The sequence below is a fragment of the Elephantulus edwardii genome, unplaced genomic scaffold, assembly GCF_000299155.1.
Source record: "Elephantulus edwardii isolate Elephantulus edwardi_28Jun2011 unplaced genomic scaffold, EleEdw1.0 scaffold00038, whole genome shotgun sequence".
In the NCBI taxonomy this organism is placed as follows: Eukaryota; Metazoa; Chordata; class Mammalia; order Macroscelidea; family Macroscelididae; genus Elephantulus; species Elephantulus edwardii.
In genome coordinates, this window is record NW_006399788.1 from 11,393,943 (window position 1) to 11,415,740 (window position 21,798).

General features: G+C 40.4%; 1 protein-coding gene across 1 annotated transcript in view; it reads left to right on the forward strand.

Annotated features, from left to right (window-relative positions):
* DOCK5 (dedicator of cytokinesis 5) overlaps window positions 1–21,798 on the forward strand; it is a 242,031-nt gene that overhangs the window by 44,868 nt on the left and 175,365 nt on the right. Inside the window, exon 3 of the mRNA XM_006884916.1 lies at window positions 13,461–13,501. Coding sequence (XP_006884978.1) covers window positions 13,461–13,501 — 41 coding nt within the window. The remainder of the gene's footprint in view (window positions 1–13,460; window positions 13,502–21,798) is intronic.

The following is a 21,798-nucleotide window of genomic DNA, read 5'->3' on the forward strand; positions in this document are numbered from 1 at the left end:
CGGTCTCTCCACCCTCACTCTGTGCTCCACCGTCTTGCTTCAACATAGGACATGAGTGCTCCTTGAGAGTGGTTCTCTATCCACCTTTTATCTTTTATTTTTGGGAGGTTAAACATAGCCCCATTTATTTGCTATTTTTGGTATGCCTATTGGGTAAGGAAACATTTATCTTGTGACTATAAAATGACAGATTTTACAAACCTCTGCTACTGACACATCTAAGCCTTGTTTTCATTGTTCAAAAAAAAAATCTCCAGTCTCCCTTAATATCGGCCTCTGAGGCTTTAGCATATTCATAACTCTTTCCTTTGTTTGCCAGTATCTCCAAGCATTACCTTTAAGCGCCCTTTTGTATTTAATGGTTTGTTAATGGGATTTGTTTCCTTCTTTTTTGAAGACAAGGTCTAGTACATTAGTGTTCATTAAGTGTGTGTCTGTATAATAAATGAGTGACCACATTTCTAATGTCAATCCTCAGCTCACATGCACTTCCTCCGAGGTTTCTAACCACAATTTCTAAGGCAGTTCTCATCCTTGCTAGTTTCACTCTCCCTCATTCCTTCATAACTTGGAGCCCTAGGTATTCTTGGCTTACAGATTTAAATGTGTTTTGTTTTTATTTTTTCCCCCTCTCCCCATTATAAAGATGGTGGAGGATGAAGATGTTGCATGTCTTGCTCTCTTGTTATCTGTAAACATCTATTGAATCTTCAGTGCGTGAATCAATTTGATAGAACAAAGCTCATCTAGAACCACTTTGAGAGCATGGAGTGAAAACTTAAGAGAAGGAATGCCTTTTGCCCAACACAGTACAAAGTAAAGTAAGAGAGAAATTGTTTCTGATTTTTCACAAATGACTGATTTCAGAGGCAATTTAAAGCAACAATACTCAATAATGCTTGAATATTGCCGATATCATATAATTCTGTTACTTTGTAACATATTAATCATTGATAAAATTTCCATTTAAAAAATTTTTGATAAAATGTGCATTGAGTTGTACTCAGAAAGCACTCATGTTAGGTATAAAATTCCCTGGGTTTTATCTATTGATTATACTCCATGCCTCCCACATTTCAATCAAGATAAAGAACATTTTCCTCACCCTGGAACACTTCCAGACAGTCCCTAGCACATGTTCAACTGTTCTTATTTCGTGGAACCTTCGTGGCATAGTGCTTATTTACCTATTAATCGAAAGGTGGGATGTTTGAATACACCAGCTGCTCTGAGGGAGATAGACGGGCAGTTGCCTCTTACAAAGATTTACAGCCTGAAAACACAGTGGAAGAAAGATCTAGAGTGGGTTTTGGGTTCTTATTTAGATCACCATGGATTAGTTTTGTCTGTTGTTCAACTTTATGTAAGGTCACATGAGTAATTTCAGTCATAGGGTCAATCCTAGTTTGTTGTCCTGCCCCTCTCACCCCACTTCCAAAACTCATTACTCACTTCTGTGATTATGTCAAACCTGGCTTCTAGAATTTTTGTTATATTCATTTATTTGATCGATTCTCCAGGATACAGCCAGTTCCGTATCTCCAGTAACAGTTTACCCCACATGGACACCCTTGACAGCCTGTGTGGCTCTTCCCCTATCTCCAGTACCACTATTTACCCCACATGGACACCCTTGACAGCCTGTGTGGCTCTTCCCCTATCTCCAGTACCACTGTTTACCCCACATGGATACCCTTGACAGCCTGTGTGGCCCTCGGGCTCCTTGCTTGGCTTCCCTCATTCCAAATGGCTCTGAAACTCAAGCTTCTCCCTATTCCCATGGGGATGCTCGCCGTCCATGCCAATCTGGCCTCCTGTGTGCCCACCTCCCTTCACCTCCATTGTAAATGCCTACATTGCTCTGACCCACCTAATGGTTTCAAGGATGTGTTTTTAAGGAACAGGAATGGAAAGGTCAAGATCTATCTCTTGGTTTTAATTTTAAGATCTTAAAGTGTGCTAGGGAAGGGCATTGTGTGCGGATTCCTACTTTGTTGCTAACTGCGTGGTTGGCATCAGCACAAACCCTGTTCGCTCTTGGACATGGATCACGCCTCACCTTCCCACTTCTCCATCCTTGCCACCGGCTGCTCTAGGTGACACTGTCTCCTCCCCAGCCACCTAGGGCCAGGTCAGTGGTCAGAGGCATAAGTTTAGAAATTCACATGATTATCTCCACTCCACACAAACCATCTCCTTCCCTGATCCCTACCCTCCTGAGGCCGGAGAACACAAGTCTTTCTGCCTTCCAGGTGGGCACATGCCAGCTCCTACATAGTACTTATTCACAGCCACTTTTTCTGTTCTTACCTGTGTAGACTCTCTGGAGCAGGGTCAGATGGTTTCTGAGACTCTAAATCTTAAGATGTTTCTCTCACAGACTATCTAGGAGCTCAAACCGCCAGCCTTTCCATTAGCAACCCAACACTCAGCTTACTGTGCCACCTGGGCTCCTTTCATGGCCACTGTGGGTTCATGGATTGCCTGGAAGACTCAGAATTCATGAATAGTGTTTCTACTCATAGCTACTGATTTATTACAACCAGAAAGGGTACAAAGACACACACAAGCAGAGGTCTAGGTCTAAGAGAGATCTTGACACCCCTCCATTGTTCTCAAGGACACACCACCCTCCCAGGAGGTCATGGTCTCACCTGTCCTGAAAGCCCCAGCTATTTCTGTGTCCAGAACCTTTTACGGGTTTCATTGCATAGAAGTAAGAGGAGCATCAGTGCATAGTCGGGATTGATTGAATAATTAAATTAAATATTCATGTTTGATTGAGTCATGCTCCATTCGCTTCCTGAGGTTAGCATACCAGGTTTGGTCTGTGTGGTTCCTGTTCATTTGTGCAAATTTCCAAGTATTGCTTGTCAATTTCAGATCGTAAATCTGCTTTGAAAATGCCAGAGGCCATCTGTCTTCTGGAACCAAAGACAGACCAAATAGGGATCTTTGTGTTGTACCACTGTTACCCTTTCTTCATTTTCCAAACATTCTGCCCACACATCTGCTTTAAGCCAAGATATAAGTGCCTTTGAATATTGTTGCTAGTTTCCTAACCTATTTCGGCTACAACAGAAATATCCCAAGTGGATGACTTGTTTATCACAACTTTGGAGGCTGAAAGCCCAACTCAGGGTCTTACTTTCCTTGGTTTGATCATGACCTTGGATAGTTCTCGATTCCTTGATGATCCTCAAATAGCATATCTTCCCCTGGTGTGTGCTTGCCTTCTTGTCTTGCTTCTCTCTTTGTAATTCAGAAGTGATGAGGTTTAGTATCTGCTCTACGCTCCTCAGCTCATCTTACTCATTGCCATCAAGTCAAAATTGACTCCTGGCTGAGCGACCGAACATTCAGTGGGTATTTAGAAGCCATCAATACGCAGGAGGAGGTTGCCCATCGTTTCCTTGATAAGGAAAGTTGGTAAGTTGAGACCTCCTGTCTTTGGCAGCACAGCTCCCTGCCCACGAGGCCACCAGACCATCACTGGTGGTGTCGGGTGTGGTGGAGTTGACTGTGATTCTTAGCAACGCTGAACAGCAGATCTGAACCTTGCCCTCTTCTGTGCCATTCTCACCATTGCTGATACAGTCACTGTGTAGTTCATCTTGTTGAAGATCTCCCTTTCTTTCTCTGACCCTCCACCTTTCCCAGCGTGAGGGCTTTTTCCACGAGCCAAACCCTCTGCACAGTATGAGAGACTTTGTTTCACCATCCTTGCCTCTAAGGAGAACCGTTATCGCACTTCCTCCTCGACAAACTTGTTTGCTCTTTTGACAGTTCATGGGATATTTAATACTCTTCTCCAACACCACAATTCAAAGACTTTGGTTCTCCTTCTAGATTCTTTATTCATTGTCCAACTTTCATATGCATCGAAAGTAATTGAAAAGACCAGGGTGTGGATTATACGTACCTTAGTCATTAAACTGACATCCTGGCTCTTCAACACTTGGGAGAGGCTCTTGACAGCAGATTTTCCCAGTGCAACAAGTCTTTTGATTTCTTTTTCTTATGCTATTATTATTATTTGTGTGTGCACGCGCGTGCGTGTGTGTACCGTCAAATCAGATCTGACTGGTACAGGAAGAGATTGTCCCTCCTTCTCCAGCAGAGCGTCTGGTGGACTTGAACCGCTCACCTCTGGGATTGCAGTGCAGCTTCTTGCCACCAGAGCTCGCCGTCTTTTGATTTCTTGACTGCTGTTAACATCATGATTTTGTCTGTTGCCCATTGGTGAAGATTTTTTGTTTTATTGATATTGAGATGTAATCCGTATTGTAGGATAAAATATAATAGTGCTAAGAATAAAAATTCAAGCTGAGTAACCTGACAGGTAATAATTGATAACATGAGTTTTACTTTAGATAAGCTGATCAAAGAAAGGAAAGACTCCAAATGATTGACTTTTTTTTTGTTTTTTTAGATTAGTGCAGAAATGAACAATGTTTTGTTTTATTATATGTGAAGCCACCTCAAGTCAGGACCTTAACTCCATGGTAGCTTATAGGAACAAGCGCAGGGACCTGTGTGTGTGTGTGTGCTATTAATTTCTATAAACATTTACAGAGATTTTGGATTTCCATTCATTCATTGTTGTACTTTTCTCCCCCCCCCACCCCAGTTCCCTCTTTTCCTTGAAAAGCAAAATAAATACTCTTTCATTGGTATACAATCCCCCCATACCTCCCCACCCCAAGTATAGAAGACCCAGATTCCTTCATAGCCTATAATCATAGATATCAGTGATAATGGATCTGACATTAGAATCAATAGGGGAAATTTTTTAGAAACTAAAACCTGAACTCCACTCTAGTCTGTTTGAATGGATGTGGCCCAGAATGCTTGAAGATGTGGCCCAATATCTTTCAAAGTTACCTCAAACTTATTACTATTGAGTTATTTCCAATTCTTTTCAATTTTATTTTTTGATAGTAGTTTATTTACAAAACTCGAAGACATTGTTTTTCACACCAGATTTCTCCAATTTTCCTTACCTACTCATCAAATTATAGGACTCCATGATTTATCCCTACCCTCCCCATCCTCATCCCTCTGCTTCCACCCTCCCCACCCTTAGATCCTCATACTCATTCTATAATATTGGTTTTATACAATATTCGTTCTGTTGTTCCAATTCTCTGTAGTGTTCAGAGGCTATAAATCTCAGTGAGCAGAGACTGTTCATCTTTAGGCATCCTTTTGGTTAGAGGCAACAGGATATGAACGATGCTCCCAGGGCTCCTCAGATAAGTCTAATGGGAAGCCAGAATTGAGAACAGCCTTGCTCTTCTACCTTTTTTTCTTCTCCTTTGCTTTCACTAAACTCTGACAAACTCAGTCCTCTGTCTTTGAACTTCTCACTTGACTTGTGTCTTCCTGTAAATTTAGAATCTCCACTCCCATCCCCATCATTACCTGGCTGATTCTGAGCTAGCTATATTTCAACAGCTTCTCTAAAGTAAAGGGAACTCTGATGGCCTATTGGTAAGAAGCTGTGCTGTAATCCTGAAGGCATTTTGAATCCACTAGCTGCTCGAGGGCCAAAGATGAGCACTCTCTTCCCATGTGATTATCTGCCTCTAAAAACTCCCTGGGAATCTGCTGTGGGTTGGTTCCTCCTTGATGATATACAATATCAACAACAAATCTAAAGTAATATATTATCAATGATTATCTGTCATGTTACTGGCTTGAATTCTTCCTAGCACTATAATATCTTGGATTATTTTGTGCATGTGTTTGATCTTTATGAGAGCAATTCTCATGGTAACTATTATCAGTATTTGAGGCATAGACTGTTGTTGTTATGTGCTGTTGAGTCACCTACAACTCATAGCAACCCTATGTACAATAGCTCTGAACTCTGGGAAAAAGTATTTGGTAATGACATATCAGATAAGGGACTTAGATCTAGAATTTATAAAATACTTGAGCACCACAACAAGATAAAGGTAAATAGTCCAATTGAAAAATGGGCACAGGATATGAACAAACACTTTACCAAAGAAGACATTCAGATGGCTAACAAGCACATGAAAAAATGTTCAAAATCCGTAGCTCTAAGGGAGATGCAAATCAAAACAACTATGAGATATCATCTCACCCCAGTCAGAATAGAAAATTTAACACAACACCAAGCAAAAAATGCTGGTGAGGTTGTGGAGAAACTGGAATCCTTATTCACTATTGGTGGAAGTGTAAAATGGTGCAACCACTGTGGAAGGCGGTATGGCGCTTTCTCAAAAAGTTGTAAATAGAGATACCATTTGGCCCAGCAATTCCACTACTGGGAATATACCCCAAAGAGACCATAACTGACATCCAAGCAGATATATACATACCCATGTTCATTTCGGCTTTGTTCACAATAGCAAGGAGTTGGAATGTATAGAGAAGCTGTGGTATATTCACACAATAGACTACTATGCTGCATTGAAAAACAAGGAACTCATGGAATATTATTCAAAATGGGTGATTCTGGAGGGCATTATGATGAGTGAAGTATCTCAGTCACAAAAGGACAAATACTGCATGGTGCCACTGTTGTAAAACAGGACTGACCTCGGGGTTGGAGGGAGACTGAGAAAGATGGGTTCAATAATGTATACTGCATTCAAACAGATGAGAGAGAAAACTGTTTAAAAGGGAAATGTGATTAAGTATTTTTGTCATGACAGGAGTCCAGAACGAAGGCTGCATAGTAGAGTGGACTTGGGGGGAGGGATTGTAAAACAATGAAAGAATTTTTCTTTTACTTTTCCAATAGGGTAGTGTATTGGTGGGGAGGGTTGGGAGGGGAGAAAAGTGCAACAGTGAATGAATGGAAATCCAGTCTCTGTACATTTTTATTGAAATTAATAATAAATTGAGAACAACAACAGAAAATAGCTCTGAACTCTGTCCTATCCTGAGCCAATCTCACTGTCTCGCACACTTACCTCCATTACCCTGGACACTGTGTCATCCCATCTCATCCAGGGTCTTCTCCTGCACTGGCATTCCACTTTCTAAGCATGATGTCCTCCTCCAAACACTGGTCCCTCCTGACATTATATTCAAAGTATGTGAGATGGAGCTTCAAAATGCTTGTCTCCAAGGAGCAGCTTGATTTCACTCCTTCAAGAAAGACCTGTTTGTTCTCTTTGTATGTTCAGTACTCTTCTGTAGGAGGTAAAAGTGCTTTTCAGAAATGTCTAGGTTATGAAGTAGAATTCTGTGGTGAATGACGGTGCAAAATACTGTGTGTAGAATACCTGTATAACTTGTGAGTTGACATTTTCCACATTAGGAAATTTTCCTGGGATACAGAAAGATGAAAACTGCTTGGAAGAGACTAAATAAAATGTTATTTCTCAGCTACCATCCCAGGAGTCCATCCCAGGAGTCTCTCCCAGTCCATGAAGGAGAGGCCATTTGGTTTTAGTGGAACCAAGCTAATGTACACTGATGGCGTAAAGACTCTTGAGACCTGGCTGGAAGTGCTTATGTGGAGTTCTGGCCCCTGGATGTTTTACTCGCTGGCATTCTGAATTGGAGGCAGTGTTTCCTGTATTTTTTTCTTTAGTATGTGCCTTGATGCAAGTCCAACACTGCTCCGCTATAATATTCTGTTTCCTGGCAATTTTCTGAATGCCGTGAACAATTTAAAATTTGCTGAAGTATTCCTGAATTCCTGACAAAGAACGTGAATTAAATTTTCTACTTCAAACATGCACGAAATACATGGTGTACCTCTTTTATGGATGATTTAATTTTTTTTTTTTTTAATTACAAGAGAGTTCTGGGATAGAATGCTGGTGGTGTGACCTGTAGGAACTTGCCCTCCTAACTAACCCAGAGGTAGCACCTCTCTGGTAATTCAGATGTACTGGCAGCTCCGAGGAAAATGGACTCTCTTCCTGTGCAATTTTACAGCCTCAAAAAAGTCATTGAAGGGTCAGCTGTGAGTCTGTTCCTACTCAACAGTAGTGAGTTTTCAGTACAGCTTATATCTATTCAATCTAAGTATATAGTATAAATGGTTCCAATCCACTGCTGACTTAAAGAAGAGCTCTGGTGGTCTGTGGTAAGCCGTACTGAAGACTCGAATCTACCAGGCTCTAGGAGACCAAGGTGGGCCGTGTGTCTCCTCCCATTACAGTTCACAGCGTAGGAAACCCGATGGAAGGGTGGTGCTGTGAGTCAGAACCGAGTCAGCAGTGGGGAGTTTTTGAGACTAACTTAAAAGATTGGCAGTTTGAACCCACACAGCAGTGCTGTGGGACAAATGTGTAGCGATCTGTTCCTGTGATTAGAGCCAAGCAAAGACTGGGGAGTGGTTCTGTAACACGAGGCTCACCATAAGTGAGTATAAAGTCAGTAGTCATATAGGGTTTAAAAAAAAATTAAATTATATTTTATTTTTATGCACAATGAGGGGATCAAAACTGGTGACAAAATGCAAAGTAAATAGCCAAATATTCTAATACTGCGATATTTTACCATTATTTTCCCTAGTTCCAAATCTTTTAGAGCCTTCATATCTTTGGTTGGGTTCTTTTTTTTTGTTTATTTGTTTTGTTCTTACCCCTCCCCCTGCCACTAGTTTATTTCCAAAACTAGACTACAAATTCAAGCAAATTCTTTCAATTTCCCTTACCCCCCACCCATCAAATTGTACAACCCAATGACTAATCCCCTCTTCCCCCTGCACATCTACATCCCTCTGCTTCCAGCCTCGCCCACCCTTCCTGGATCGTTATACTCATTCTGTAATAACAGTTTTATACAGTATTTATCCTTGTGGGACTGAGTTGGTTCACTCAGCATAATGCTTTCCAGTCCCTCCCAAGTTAGGTAATAATTTGCAAAAGTTCTTGCTCCTGCATGCTGCATAGTATTCCCTTGTTTGAATGTACCATAACTTCTCAATCCGTTCATTTGTAGTTGGACATTTGGGGTGTTACCGTGTTCTTGCGATGGTGAATAATGCTGCTATGAACGTTGGTGTGCAAATCTCAGTTTGTGCCTCAATTCTTATATTCTCAGGGCATATTCCAAGAAGTGAAATAGCTGGGTCATATGGAATTTCTGTATTCAGCTTTTTGAGGAAGCACCAAACTGCCTTCCAGAATGGTTGCACCATTTTGCAATCCCATCAGCAATGTATAAGAGTTCCTTTCTCACCACATCTAGGTTTTTTAAGAAGAGAGGAAGAAGGATGAGTACGCTGGCTTACGTGTGCGTAATGACTTACAGTGATGTTACTTAGGTAAAGTGACAGGCCGTGCCTGTTTAATTTAGTATGGAAAAATCCTCACAGCCTTCACGTCAGAACAGAGTTGACCCTCCAGCAGGTTTCTGCAGGAATAAAGTATTTGGGGGTGGTTTCTCATCTTTCTCTCTTGGAGCTGCTGATGGATTCGAACAGGCAGAGAGACACCACCTTGGGTGAGCAGTGCAACTCCTTTTGGATTAAAAAATATATTTGTGAATATATATTTCCCCTATAAAATAAAAGTGGGAGAATGTCCATAGGTCTTTATTGAAATTCTTTTGAAAGAAGTTAAAACTTTTGGTAAACAAAGCCAAAAACCCCATTATTTTTAAAAGAGGGGGCTAATTGCATCAGTAAGAACTGCTTAAAATGTTTGCTTGGTCTTTTAATTGGTTTTCATTCACTTACTCACAGGTATTTTGGTAGGTTTTTGTTTATTAATTTGTTTTTTAAGGTAAAAAAAGTAAAGATAGATTTATTAGAAAGTTCCACCCCAAAGAAGATACGGAATTGCTTGCTCACTTTAAAAATAGACTATTTTCTGTGGCATTTGGACAAGAACAAACTGGGAGGAGGGTAGAGAGAATAGTGCAACAATGAATGAATGGAAACCCAAAATCTCTGTAAATGTTTATGAAAATTAATAAAATATAGAAAAAAATAGACTATTTTAAAATAGTTAAATATTTTATTATGCTTCATTCATGTAGATTTTTCTCCCACCCCGTCCCTCTACCCAGCAAACTCTTCGACCTTGTGATTTCCACTCTCCCCGCCCTCAGCCCCCCTGCACCCTCCCCTTCTCTGTTTGTATGTCTATATGGATCTCACTGGTTATCCTTCTGGTTTTACAATAATGGTCCTATACAGTATTTGTTCTTATGTGCCTGAGTTAGTTTACTCAGCATAAATGCTTTCTAGCCTCTCCTGTGTTACATAGTATTTTTCAAAATCATTGCTCCTGAATGCTTCATAGTATTTCATCATGCGAATGTACCGTGGTTTAAAGAGTAAATTTGGCTTTTACAGAAAAATGGCAGAATTTGGTCAGATCACTTTAATCCCCACTCCACCTGCACAGTTTTGGCTATTATTGTTATTATTATTATTATTATTATTATTATTATTATTTTGGATTCACATTATTTATTACCGTTAATGGACAAGTCTCAACAACATTATTATTAAAGTCTATAATGTGTGTTGGGGGCCACTCTTTGTGTCCAGTCCTGTTAATTTTGACAGTGCTATTTTAGTGCTGTTTGTGGCAGCTTACGGGACAGTTTCCCTGCACTCAGAATCCTCTCTGGAGTTTCCAGCTCTGTCCTTTTCTTCACCTGGCTAGTACCACTCATCATTTGATTGTACTTTTGTCTTTTCCAGAATGCTCTGCAGTTAGACTCATGGAGTATATTATTGTTAGGTGCCATTGAATCACTATGACTCACAGTGATCCTGTAAATAACAGTTCTGAACCTTGCCAAATCCTGTGTTAACCTCATCATCTCTGATATACTTGAGATCACTGTTATATTCACTATATCTCTGCATCTCATTGAGGACCTTCCTCTGTCTTTTGAACCCTCCACCTTTCCAAGGATGCTGTCTTTTTTCAAGGACTAGCCCCTTTTAAACCACATGCCCAAAGTATGTGAGACCAAGTGTTACCAGCCTTCCTCCAAGGAGCACTCTGGTTGCACTCTCTTTGAGACCTGTTTGTTCTTTGGCAGTCTATGGGATAGTCAGTACTCTTTTCCAACACCTTAACTCAAAGACGTTGCTTCTTCTGTCATCCTTATTCATTGTTCAACTTTCAGATGCTTAGGAAGTTTGAGGAGACCAAGGCCTGGATCGCTCACCTAGTCTTGAAGCTGATGTCGTTGCACTGTGGCACTTTGGAGAGGTTCTAGACAGCACATTTTCCCATTGCACCACGTCTTTTGATTTCTGGGCTATAACTCCAAGGAAGCCCACTGCTTGTGGGTTGTTAAGTGGCATGTGTTCTCCCTGGGCTTTCCAAGGTTGTAAATGTTACAGGAAGAGATTGCTCATCTTTCTCCTTCAGAGTGCCTGATGAATTCAGAGTGTGTTCTTTCACTTAGCAATATGCACTTAAGATCCCTCTGTTTTTTCATGACTTGATAGCTCATTTACTTTTATCTTCTAATGATACCCTACAATACCTCAATTTGTTCATCCAAATTATCTATCGAAAGACATCTTGATGGCTGCCAATTTGGGGCAATTATGAACAAAAGAGCTGAAAACATTTGTGTGCAAGTTTTTAGGTGGATATACATTTTCAAATCATTTGCATAAAATGGCCAAGATTGTCATTGTTGGGATGCATGGTAAACCTGTGCTCAGCTTGGTAAGAAATGTTGAGACTGACTTTTAACGTTGTTGAACCATTTTGTATTCCTTCGTCTAACAACTGTGGTGGCTTGATGGTAAGCATTTGATGGTTAATAAAAAAGTTGACTGTTTAAACCCACCAGCCTCCCTACAGGAGAAGGATGTGCCAACTTGCTTCTGTTAAGATCGTGGTCTTGGGAGCCCGTTGGAAGTTCTGCTCAAGCCTATGGGGTTGCTGTCAGTTGGATAGCAACAGGTTTAGGTTTGGACCAACAGTGAATGAGCATTTCTGTTACTCCACATTTTTACCACCATTTGGTGTTTTTACTGTTTGGGGTTTTAACCACTCTAATCATGAGTTGGAATAGAGTCTACAGCAGCTGGCTCTGTTTGTGTATGTGTTTTTAGAGTAGATGAGTGGAGGCATCTTATTGTTGGTTTAATTTGCACTTTCTTGATGACATACGATGTTGTGATTGTGAACATCTTTTCATGTGCTTATTTGCCATCTGTAGATCTTTTTTGGTGAAGTGTCTCTTCAAATCTTTTTCCTTTTTGTAACTGAGTTATTTATGTTTAGAGTTCTTTGTATGTTTTATATGAAAACATTTGTTTTTTAGGTGCAAATATTTGTACATACAAGATTTACAGCTCCTATTTAAATTTTTACCCAAACAGTGGCTTAAACCGGGGAACATAGAAGGGAGAGAGAACACATATAAATGATTTTTAAAAAATCAAAATAAATTATTTCAGAGAGGCTGTTCCTTGGGGAAGGACAGCATAGTTGGAAAGGTGGAGGGACAGTGAAGGGAAAGGAAGACCCTTCAACAGGTGGATTGACCCAGTGACTACAGCAGTGGACTCAAGTGGGTTAGAGATTGTGAAGTTGCCACAGGATAGGATGGGGTGCAGATCTGTTGTTCATAGGGTCACTGTCACTGTGAGTCATAGTCAACTCATGGTACCTAAGAACAACATCTTAGTAGTATAAGGTGACTTGTAGAATTGGATGACAGTCCATATCTATTTATACAAAAACACTTATTAAATGACTGCAAGGTATTACCTAGATTGTATTCTGTCTAGTCCCCCCCTCCCCTATCCTTTTTCCAAAGGAGTAGAGATGAGTCCTGGTTCTGGGTATCTTTTAAGTCCTGTAATGAGTAACATGAGCTCTCCTGGCATAGTGGGTAAGGAACTGTGTGGCCAGCCTAGTGGCAGGTGGTGCCAATCCACCATTTGCTCCTCGGGGGAAAGATAGACAGTCGTCTCTCATGCAGTTTATAGTCTCTGAAAATTCGATGGATGGAAGGTCAGCTATGAGTCAGTTCCACCTTGATGGCATATAATACCAACAACATAGTAAGTAAGAGGGAGCTTGGTAACGTGGTCTGTAGGGTCTTGTGCACTAACCCACAGGGGACACCTTTAGTGGTTTGGATCTACCAGTGACTTTGGGAGGAGGGTGAGGATTCCCTCCCTTGAAATTTATACCCTCAGAAAACCCACTGGCTGGGTCAGCCTACGCGTCAGAACCAACTCCATGACAATGAGTTTTGAGTGTTTTTGTAGGAAGAGAATAGAGCTCTAAAACAGATTGAGATTGTACAGCAAGTGGAACCTGTTCACATTCTAATCAATTGTTAATTGTATCTTAGATTCTAGTATTGCTAATGGACTATGAGAATGTATATTGTATTTTGTTCACATTCTAATCAATTGTTAATTGTATTTTAGATTCTAGTATTGCTGACGTATTGGGAGAATGTATATTGTTGATATTTTTGTATAAGCCTGGATTACATAAAGGATTTTATGTTCTTTTATACTTTTACAGGTTGGTACAGAGGATATACCCTCCAAAATAAATCTAAAAAGGTATGGTTTATCTTTCAAATTCTTGATTAATAAGACATAGCTATTTGTTATGCATTGCACTTCCCTTTCCTATTATCTGCCCTCTGTTCTGTCCCAATCAGGATGCTGTCTGTTTGATGACTGTCCTTTGGATTCTAAAGCATATTCTCTGACTTTAGTGCTAATTTAGTGTAAATTGCATCCACCATATTCCCCATCAGCCAATCCATGGATCCAAGGCCAGAGGTGCAGGAGGGCACCAAGCAGGGCCCGTGAGACCCTCCTCCATCCTGTGCATCTGGGTAAGCCAGGTGGTGATGGAGTGTCTCTGCTGCAGGTGGATCTCTGTATTAATGAGGGACTCGTGCAGCTCCTTTTCTCCGTCACTTCCAGTGCTAAGATCCCAGATGTAAAGGATCTCCCATTTCTCCTTTATTCTTTCCTTCATTTACAAATCAGTAGAGTAGTAGTTTTCAAACTTGAGCACTACCACCACAGTAATAAATCACAGAATCATTCTACTGAGTTAAAATCACATATTCAGACTATGAAATTATAGAAGAGAAAGTGGCATATTATGGTAAGTACTACTTCTTGACACACTTGTTTTATATATATATATATATTTGGGTTTTGTTTCTTATTTCACTCCCTTTCTCCACCCACCAAATTCTGTAACTCCATGATTTTCCTCTCTCCCCACCCTCAGCTCCCCTGACCCCTATTCCTTCCTTTTTTGGATAGACAAATCTTACTGGTTAGCTTTCTGCTTTTATAATAATGTTCTTAGGTAGTATTTATTCTTAATGCACCTGAGTTAGTTCACTCAGCATAGTGCTCTCTAGCCTCTCCCATGTTGTAGAGTATTTTTCAAAATTGTTCCTCCTGAGTGCTGCATAGTATTCCATTGTGTGAAATTCCATCGTACCAGAATTTCTCAATCCAGTTTTTTGTTCATGAACACTTGGGCTGTTTCCATGTTCTTTCCATTGTGAATAGTGCTGCTGTGAACATTTATGTGAAAATCTCTGTGTCTCAGTTCTGTCTTACTTTAGAGTATATTTGTAGCAGTGGAATAGCTGGGAATCTCATGTGGAATCTCCTATGTTCAGCTTTATGAGGAAACATCAGAGTGGTTATACCTTCCAGAGTGATTGTACCGTTTTATAGTACTGCCAGCAGTGTTTGGGAGGTCCAGTCTCTTCACCTCCTCTTCAATATTTATTGCTTGCTATCCTGTTAAATTTTGCCACTACAGTTGGAGTGAGATGCTATCTCATTGTTTTAATTTGCATTGCTCTGATTGCCAGTGATTTTGAGTATTTCTTTGTGTGTCTGTTGGCCATCCAAATGTCTCCCTATATGAAAAATCTTTCCATATCTTTTGCCCATTTTATAACTGGGTTATCAGACTTTTTCTTGTGGAAGCTGTGCAGTAGTCTATAAATTTTCGTTATGAAATCCTGTCTGAGATCACATTTCCATCTGAGTAAGTTTTCCTTAAAAGCGCAAAAACTACTTTTGCAAACCAACAGCAAAGAGCCAAAGAAATCTCATTTTCTGAGAAGTCCCTATGTAAGTAGAGCCCTTTCTTATAAAACAGTGATATTCCATTATTTTTTGGTTGACCATTTTAAATTAGATTAGTTCTAGACTAATTAGAGTTTCTATAGAGAATTATTGTTGTTGTTATGTTCCTTTAAGTCAGAACTAACTCAGAGCTGAATCTCCTGTGATTTTTCAGAGGCAGTAAATCCCTCTGGAGGAGATTGCCCATTTTTTTCCCTCAGAACAACTTATTGTCAGATTATTAGATTGCTATTAGACCATTATAGTTAGTCTAATCTTACTTATTCATAGATGGAATAAGACAGATGTGATTTATCGCATCTGAAAACCCATTAGGTCAACTGTGGGTCAGTTCTGACTCAAAGGCACATAGCAACAGTGCAATAGTTATAGTCTTAGTTATAATCAGTTCTGGTTTATCCAAATAAGGCATTATATATACATATTTTTAAAATTGCTCACCTAAACATATTTATTAACACAGAGAGAGATCAGTTGTCCTAATAGACAGAAAGTGATGCTACCAAGCCAAAGGTGGGTGACTAATCTGTGGCCCTCAGCCCTGTTTTTAATTGGTTTTGGTCAGACATTCTTATAGGTCATATAGCCCTGGTGTGTCCACTTGCCATACAGAGGTAACTTGTGGTTGTTGTGAAGCTGAACACTGTGACACTGATGTGTCAAATGTGATAATGGTTACCCATGGTGGACAGTGTTTGGTGGAGCTCCCCGATTAAAACAAGCTTGGAAGCACTGGTGGCATCCGCTTCTGTAATAGCTTGCCTCCAGAAACCCTATGAGCCTGGAGAAAGGATGAAAGTCACACAAGTGTTCAGGTCTTTCATTCATAGGGTTGCTTTGAGTCTCCTATGCTCGATGGCACTTAACAACAACAACAACTACTACTACTGTTAGAAAAAGGTTTTGATGCACACAGAGATTTAATCAATGTTATGCTGTCCTTGCTGTGCCATTTCTGGCTATATTTGCTGGCCTTTTTATATCATAGGCTAGTCCTTCTAAGTTTGGCCCCATTTTATCTCTTACTATCTTTATGGATTGAGGCTTTAACCCTAAATCTCTGCTCCACCTTAAGTTGATTTTTTTTTTCCATACAGTGTGAGATGTGGATCCTGTTTCAGCTTTCTGCTGTTAGCAGTACAGTTTTGCCAGAACCATTTGTTGAAGAGCTGGTCATTTCCCCATTTGATAGGTTTTGTTTCCTTCTTGAATAGTTTTAAGTATATATGTTCATAGATATCTGTACAGTACTAGGTTGTCATGGAAATGCGTGTCTTCCTATTTGTTGTGGTCAAAGAGTTTGGAAGATTCTGAGCTGGAGGGTTCCTTTCCCAGTGCCAAAGCTACTAATCATCAAGCTAAAGAAAAATCTATCAAATATCTTAATACCTCCCTCAGCTATTTCCGGCCAGGTCAGCTCTTTCCCTTTGATACTGCAGCCAGGGTCAGCAGACGATGTCAGCACTTTCTTTAGAAAAAGCAAAGTTGATAGACTTTATTATTTTACAATTAGTTCACAGGCCAAATGGAGAGTTAGGAAGAGGGTAAGAGAAATTGTTTAGAATTTACCAAGAGAGGATTAACAAGCCTGTGGTTTTTATTCTTAAAAAAAAAAGTCATCCTTACACACAGGGAAGCTGGTATTGGATGTGTACCATTTGGGAATACAGGTTCCAGAAAAGCACCTTTCTGTAGGACTCCCCCAACAGTGGAGTTCACTCATGGTGCCCGCATGCGTGTATCAATGTAACTGTGTTGCCTAATGCTTTCAGTGGGTGATTTTTGATCACCAGCACAGCGCACTATGGACTACACTCCCAGGACTCCTGTCGGTGGCTGATTTTGCAGGAAGTGGATCACCAGGCTTTTCTTTGAGTCACTTTTGGGTGGACTTGAACCTGCAGCCTTTCCATTAGCAGCCTAGAGTGCTAATAGTTTGCATTCCCAGGGACTGCTTCTATAGGATGAAAATGCAACAACTAGTTTCTCCTTAGTTGGATCTGACTCGTGGCAATCCCATGATGCCCAGACAAATTTTCACAGTTTGAAAAGCAAACCAGTTGTCTTGGAATCAGCTCTGCTTAATGGCTACATAAGTGTGTTTGAGTAGAACTGTTCTATGCAGGGTTTTCAGTCGTTGATATTATCTGCACTAGATTCCAAGTTATAGGTGACCTTTCATTGAATATCTGAGGCTTAAACGCCAGAGAGGAGACTGCCTATCTTTCACACAAGGAGTTGCTGGTGGATTCAAAGTGCCAGAAAGGTGTGGCCTTTGGCTTACCAGTGAAACTGCCCACATACCATGCCACAAAGCTCCCTGTATAGATAAATTATTGTTGTTGTTGTTGTGTACCATAGAGTGGGAACCGACCGATCACTGACCTTCTGGCCAGTTTTCAGAGGCAGTTAATCACAAGGGAGGAATTGCTCTTCCTTTTCCCATGGAGCAGCCAGTGGCCTCGAACTGCCTATCTTTGGTATTGCAGTGTAGCAGCTTCTTACCACTAGGCCATCAGAGCTTCCTGTATAGAGTATGTTGTTGTTATGTGCCGTCTAGTCACATGCAGCTCACAGCGACCCTGTGTACAACAGCCCTAAACCCTGCTCTGTCCTGTGCCAGTCGCACTGTCTCTGACACATCCATCCTGATTACCCCAGTCACTGAATCAGTCCATCTCATAGAGGGTCTTCCCCTCTTGCACCAGCCCTCCACCCTCCCAAGCATGTTGTCCCTCTATTCTGGTCAAGCTTTTCATGTTGTTGTTGTTCTGTGCTTTTGAGTCGTTTGCAACTCATAGCAACCCTATGTACAACAGCCCTGAAACCTGATCTATCCTGTGTCAACTTAAGTGTCTCTGATACACCTACCCTCATTACCACAGTCACTGTCATCAGTCCATCTCATTGGTGGTCTCCCTCTCTTTCTCCATACCTCCACCCTTCTAAGCATGATGTCCTCTCCAAGGACTTGTCCCTCCTGGCAACATGTCTAGTGTACGTCAAATGAAGTCTTAGAATCCTTGTCTCTAAGGAGCAGCCTGGCTTCACCCTCTCTAGGACAAACCTGTTTGTTCTCCTAGCAGTCCATGGTATATTCATTACTCTTCTCTAGCACCACAGCTCAAAGGCATCAACTCTCCTTCTATCATCGCTAGTCATATTGTTTATTAAATTACACTCAGTGTTTGCAAATATATATGTACATACTTTGTTATCTTTTAAAGTTTAGTATTGTACCATCTAAGGATGTATTTGCTTTTAATGCAAACATCAGTTCCCTCAATTTTGTCTTTTCCCAACTCCTGATACTGAACTTTACGATTCAGTTGGATTTATATACTATTTATTCATAAACAACCAAGTAGTTTTGTTCAGTCTCTTACTGGTGGTTTAATATCCCCAGGCCTGTAAATAAAGGAGCCTGGGTGTATTGTGCATAATTTATCAGGCTGCAAATGGAAAGGTTGGTGATTCGAATCCACCAGCTCATCTGTGGGAGAAGGTAGGTCATCTTTTCCCTTAAAGATTTCCAGCCTCTGAAAACCAATGGAAGGTTTCTGTGAGTTGGAATCTACTTGAGGGTAGTGGTGTTGATTTTGGCCTTTAGATAAAGACCTGGTAGTCCATAGCATGTTCTGCTCCTTTCTGAAAGATGACGTTCTCCGATGGACTAAATACACAGGCAACAAACAGTGTTAATGAATTAGAGTCGAGGGAATCTGATAGAGTCCTCACTAGGAGTCTGAATTGATTCAGTGGCATCAGGTTCTCTGTGAGATAGCTGAAGTTCTTGGTGAGAATAAGACCATGACATGACAGAATGCGGCCGCTTTTGCTTCTTGTTTAGAATTGGCTTGGTTCTGTCATGAAAATGGAAGTTATCTCACAGTATGATTTTCCTTTTCTCTCTCTCATTGCCTTTGAGTTAGAATCGACTCATAGCTGGCTTTCCAGAGGGTTTTCAGAGGCTATAAATCGCATGGGAGATCCATCTCTCCTCTTTGGAGCAGCTGGTAGATTTGAACTGCCTTTGTTTGGGTTGGCAATATGGGACCTTACCCATTAGGCCATAGGAGCGCCATAAAGTGTGATTAGTTAACAGTTTGTTGAAGAGCAAGACTAGGTAGTCTGTTATTTACTGGACCTTTAAAGTATAAACAACTAACAACAACAAAATCCTTTAAAAAATAGATAGATAGATAACTTCATTTCTGTTCTGTCAGATCAGTTGAACTTGAAAGAAAACTCTTGTTTTTTAAATGATATGTATCACTTTAAAACAGTTCCTTTTCAGTAAGTCCTCCAGTAGTTAAGTATCCTGTCTCATTATGGAAGACCTTCCTTTCTAAGGCATTTCCTGATACATCGAAATCCACCCAGGGAAGGTTGTTTTGTCTGTTTTGAAAACTAGATGGATAGAATACTCTGCTAAGGTTGAAGTAAGTTCTAGATGGTTTTTAAATGTTTTTGTCATTTGTTTATTTTGATGTTTAAACTTTAGTTTACATTTTAGAACAATTAGTTTGTCTTCATTTTTGACAGTTAAAGGAAACTTTATGATTTACTGAAATTATATCACACACAAGGACTTTGCTTTGATTTCTTGATTTCTGAGTGGAAATTGTTCTCTTATGGAGAGATCCAGAGGACAAAAGGCAATTCAGAATCACTTGTGAGGACTGAAGCTCACCTCTGCCTCTCTTCATAAAGAGAGGCAGGCTTTTCGAAGATTGTTTTAGTCTAACAGCTTTGATTGCTGGTCTTTAGAAGAAGAGCTCTTTAAAAGGTCTGCTATTTTCATAGGAGTTTTTGGTGTAATTTATTAGCAGACCTGGCTATTTGGAGTGGTAATAAAATGACCTAATGGTTTTGCATTTGAAGAAGCCAAGAGCTTTTCAGAAATTGATTATTGATTCTGGCTTGGAGTGTGGGAATGTGGATAAAGGCAGCATCTAGGGAAAACAAATACATATATATACATGGGGTTTTTTTTTCTTCTTACACCCTGCCTCCCTGCCCCTCACTCCCATAAATGTATTTCATTGGGAAAGAATAAAATGAATAGAGACACAGTCTGTAAATTAGAACTATAATTTGATCACAGTGGCCTAGGAAGAGTTCTACAAGGTCCAGATTTATCAGAACAATTCAGAGACACAATGGCCATATGCTGACCTGAAAGATAATGCCTGCAGTTGATAGAGCAAAATTGTCCATCCCTGACATGAAAGTCTGTCTTGCCTGCACTTCCAGTATTTATTAATTGTCTGCTTATGATTTGTTACATGTGTAGGATAAGGAATAGTTGAGTCAGTCGGCCAGTTTGAGTCAGAAGGCCAGATAAGGGAGTTCTCTCACCTCTTACTCAGCTCAGTCAGTGCATTGCTGTTGGGTTGGAACTGACTCATAGCTAACCCTCCAGCAGAGATCTTCAGAGGGAGTGGTGGTGACTTAGTGGTAAGGAGTTATGCTGCCAACCCAAAGGCAGGCAGTTTGAATCCACCAGCTGCTTCACAGGACAAAGGTGAATAATCTCCTGTGTGATTTACAGCTTCTGAAAACTCACTGGACACTCAGCTATGAGTGGATTCTGACTTTATGGCATTTAACAACAAAAACAAGGAGCACAAGAGGCTATTTCCTGCCTTTCTCCTACTGAGCTGGTGGATTCAGACTGCCAGATGCCTTTGACTTAGCACTAAAACTCTGTACAGAGGATGTCACCAGAGCAAAAGACTGCTCCTGGGCGAGCATTTTATAGCCATAAAACCAGTGGCTTTTCCAGTTGGCATTCTCTCATATTTTTGTTGCTAATTGTAGTTGGGTCAGACTATGACTCATGGCAGCCTTTTGTATAACAGAATAGATAGGAATAAAAAATGTGTCATCCTTGCAGTTGTGAGCCCATTGCTGTGGCCACTGTGCCAGTCAGTCTTTTGGGAGGGTTTTTCTTTTCATGGATGAACACACCACACATGCAAAAAACAAAGTGTGTATATGAGAACAGATACTGCCATTTGTTCCCTATTAATTATATCAACTCTTTACTTTCTCCCATTTGGCTTTCTTGTCTTCCTCATGAATCTTTCAGGACCTTAGTTTTCCCCTTGGGCAGTGTCAAAATATGCTGTAGGGATGCCTCTTAGGAATGTAGAATGGAGACTATTTTGAGACTGAAATGCTAAAATTAACCAAGTAATCAGATTGTTTTTCGGGTGCATTTGGTTTAAGTGAAAAGACTGAGAGAAATTACTTTAGAAAACTACTGTTATTTTATGGCCCCACTTAGCTATCCATCTCACTAATTATGGGAAACCCTTTAAAGAAAGCATCTCCTTGGATCCTCATACTCATTCTGCAATAATGGATTTACATAGTATTTGTCCTTGTGGGAATCAGTTAGTTCACTCAGTATAATGCAGCCCCTCTCAAGTTAGGTAATAATTTCATACTGGTTGGGAGGAAGCAGATGAGGGTGAGGCTGTGCAGGGTAGAGGGAGGAGATTAATCATGGGGTTGTACAATTTGATGCGTGGGGGGGTGAGGGATATGGGAAGGATCTGGTGTGAGAAACTGTGTTTGGACTTTGTAAATAAACTAGTATTTTAAAAAAATAGTCTTAAGAGAAAGTTTAAGAAATCGTTTTAGTGTAGTTCACGTCATGCTGGCAGTTTGAATCCACCAGGAACTTCTTGTGGGCAAGTGACTTCTGTGAAACAAAGATG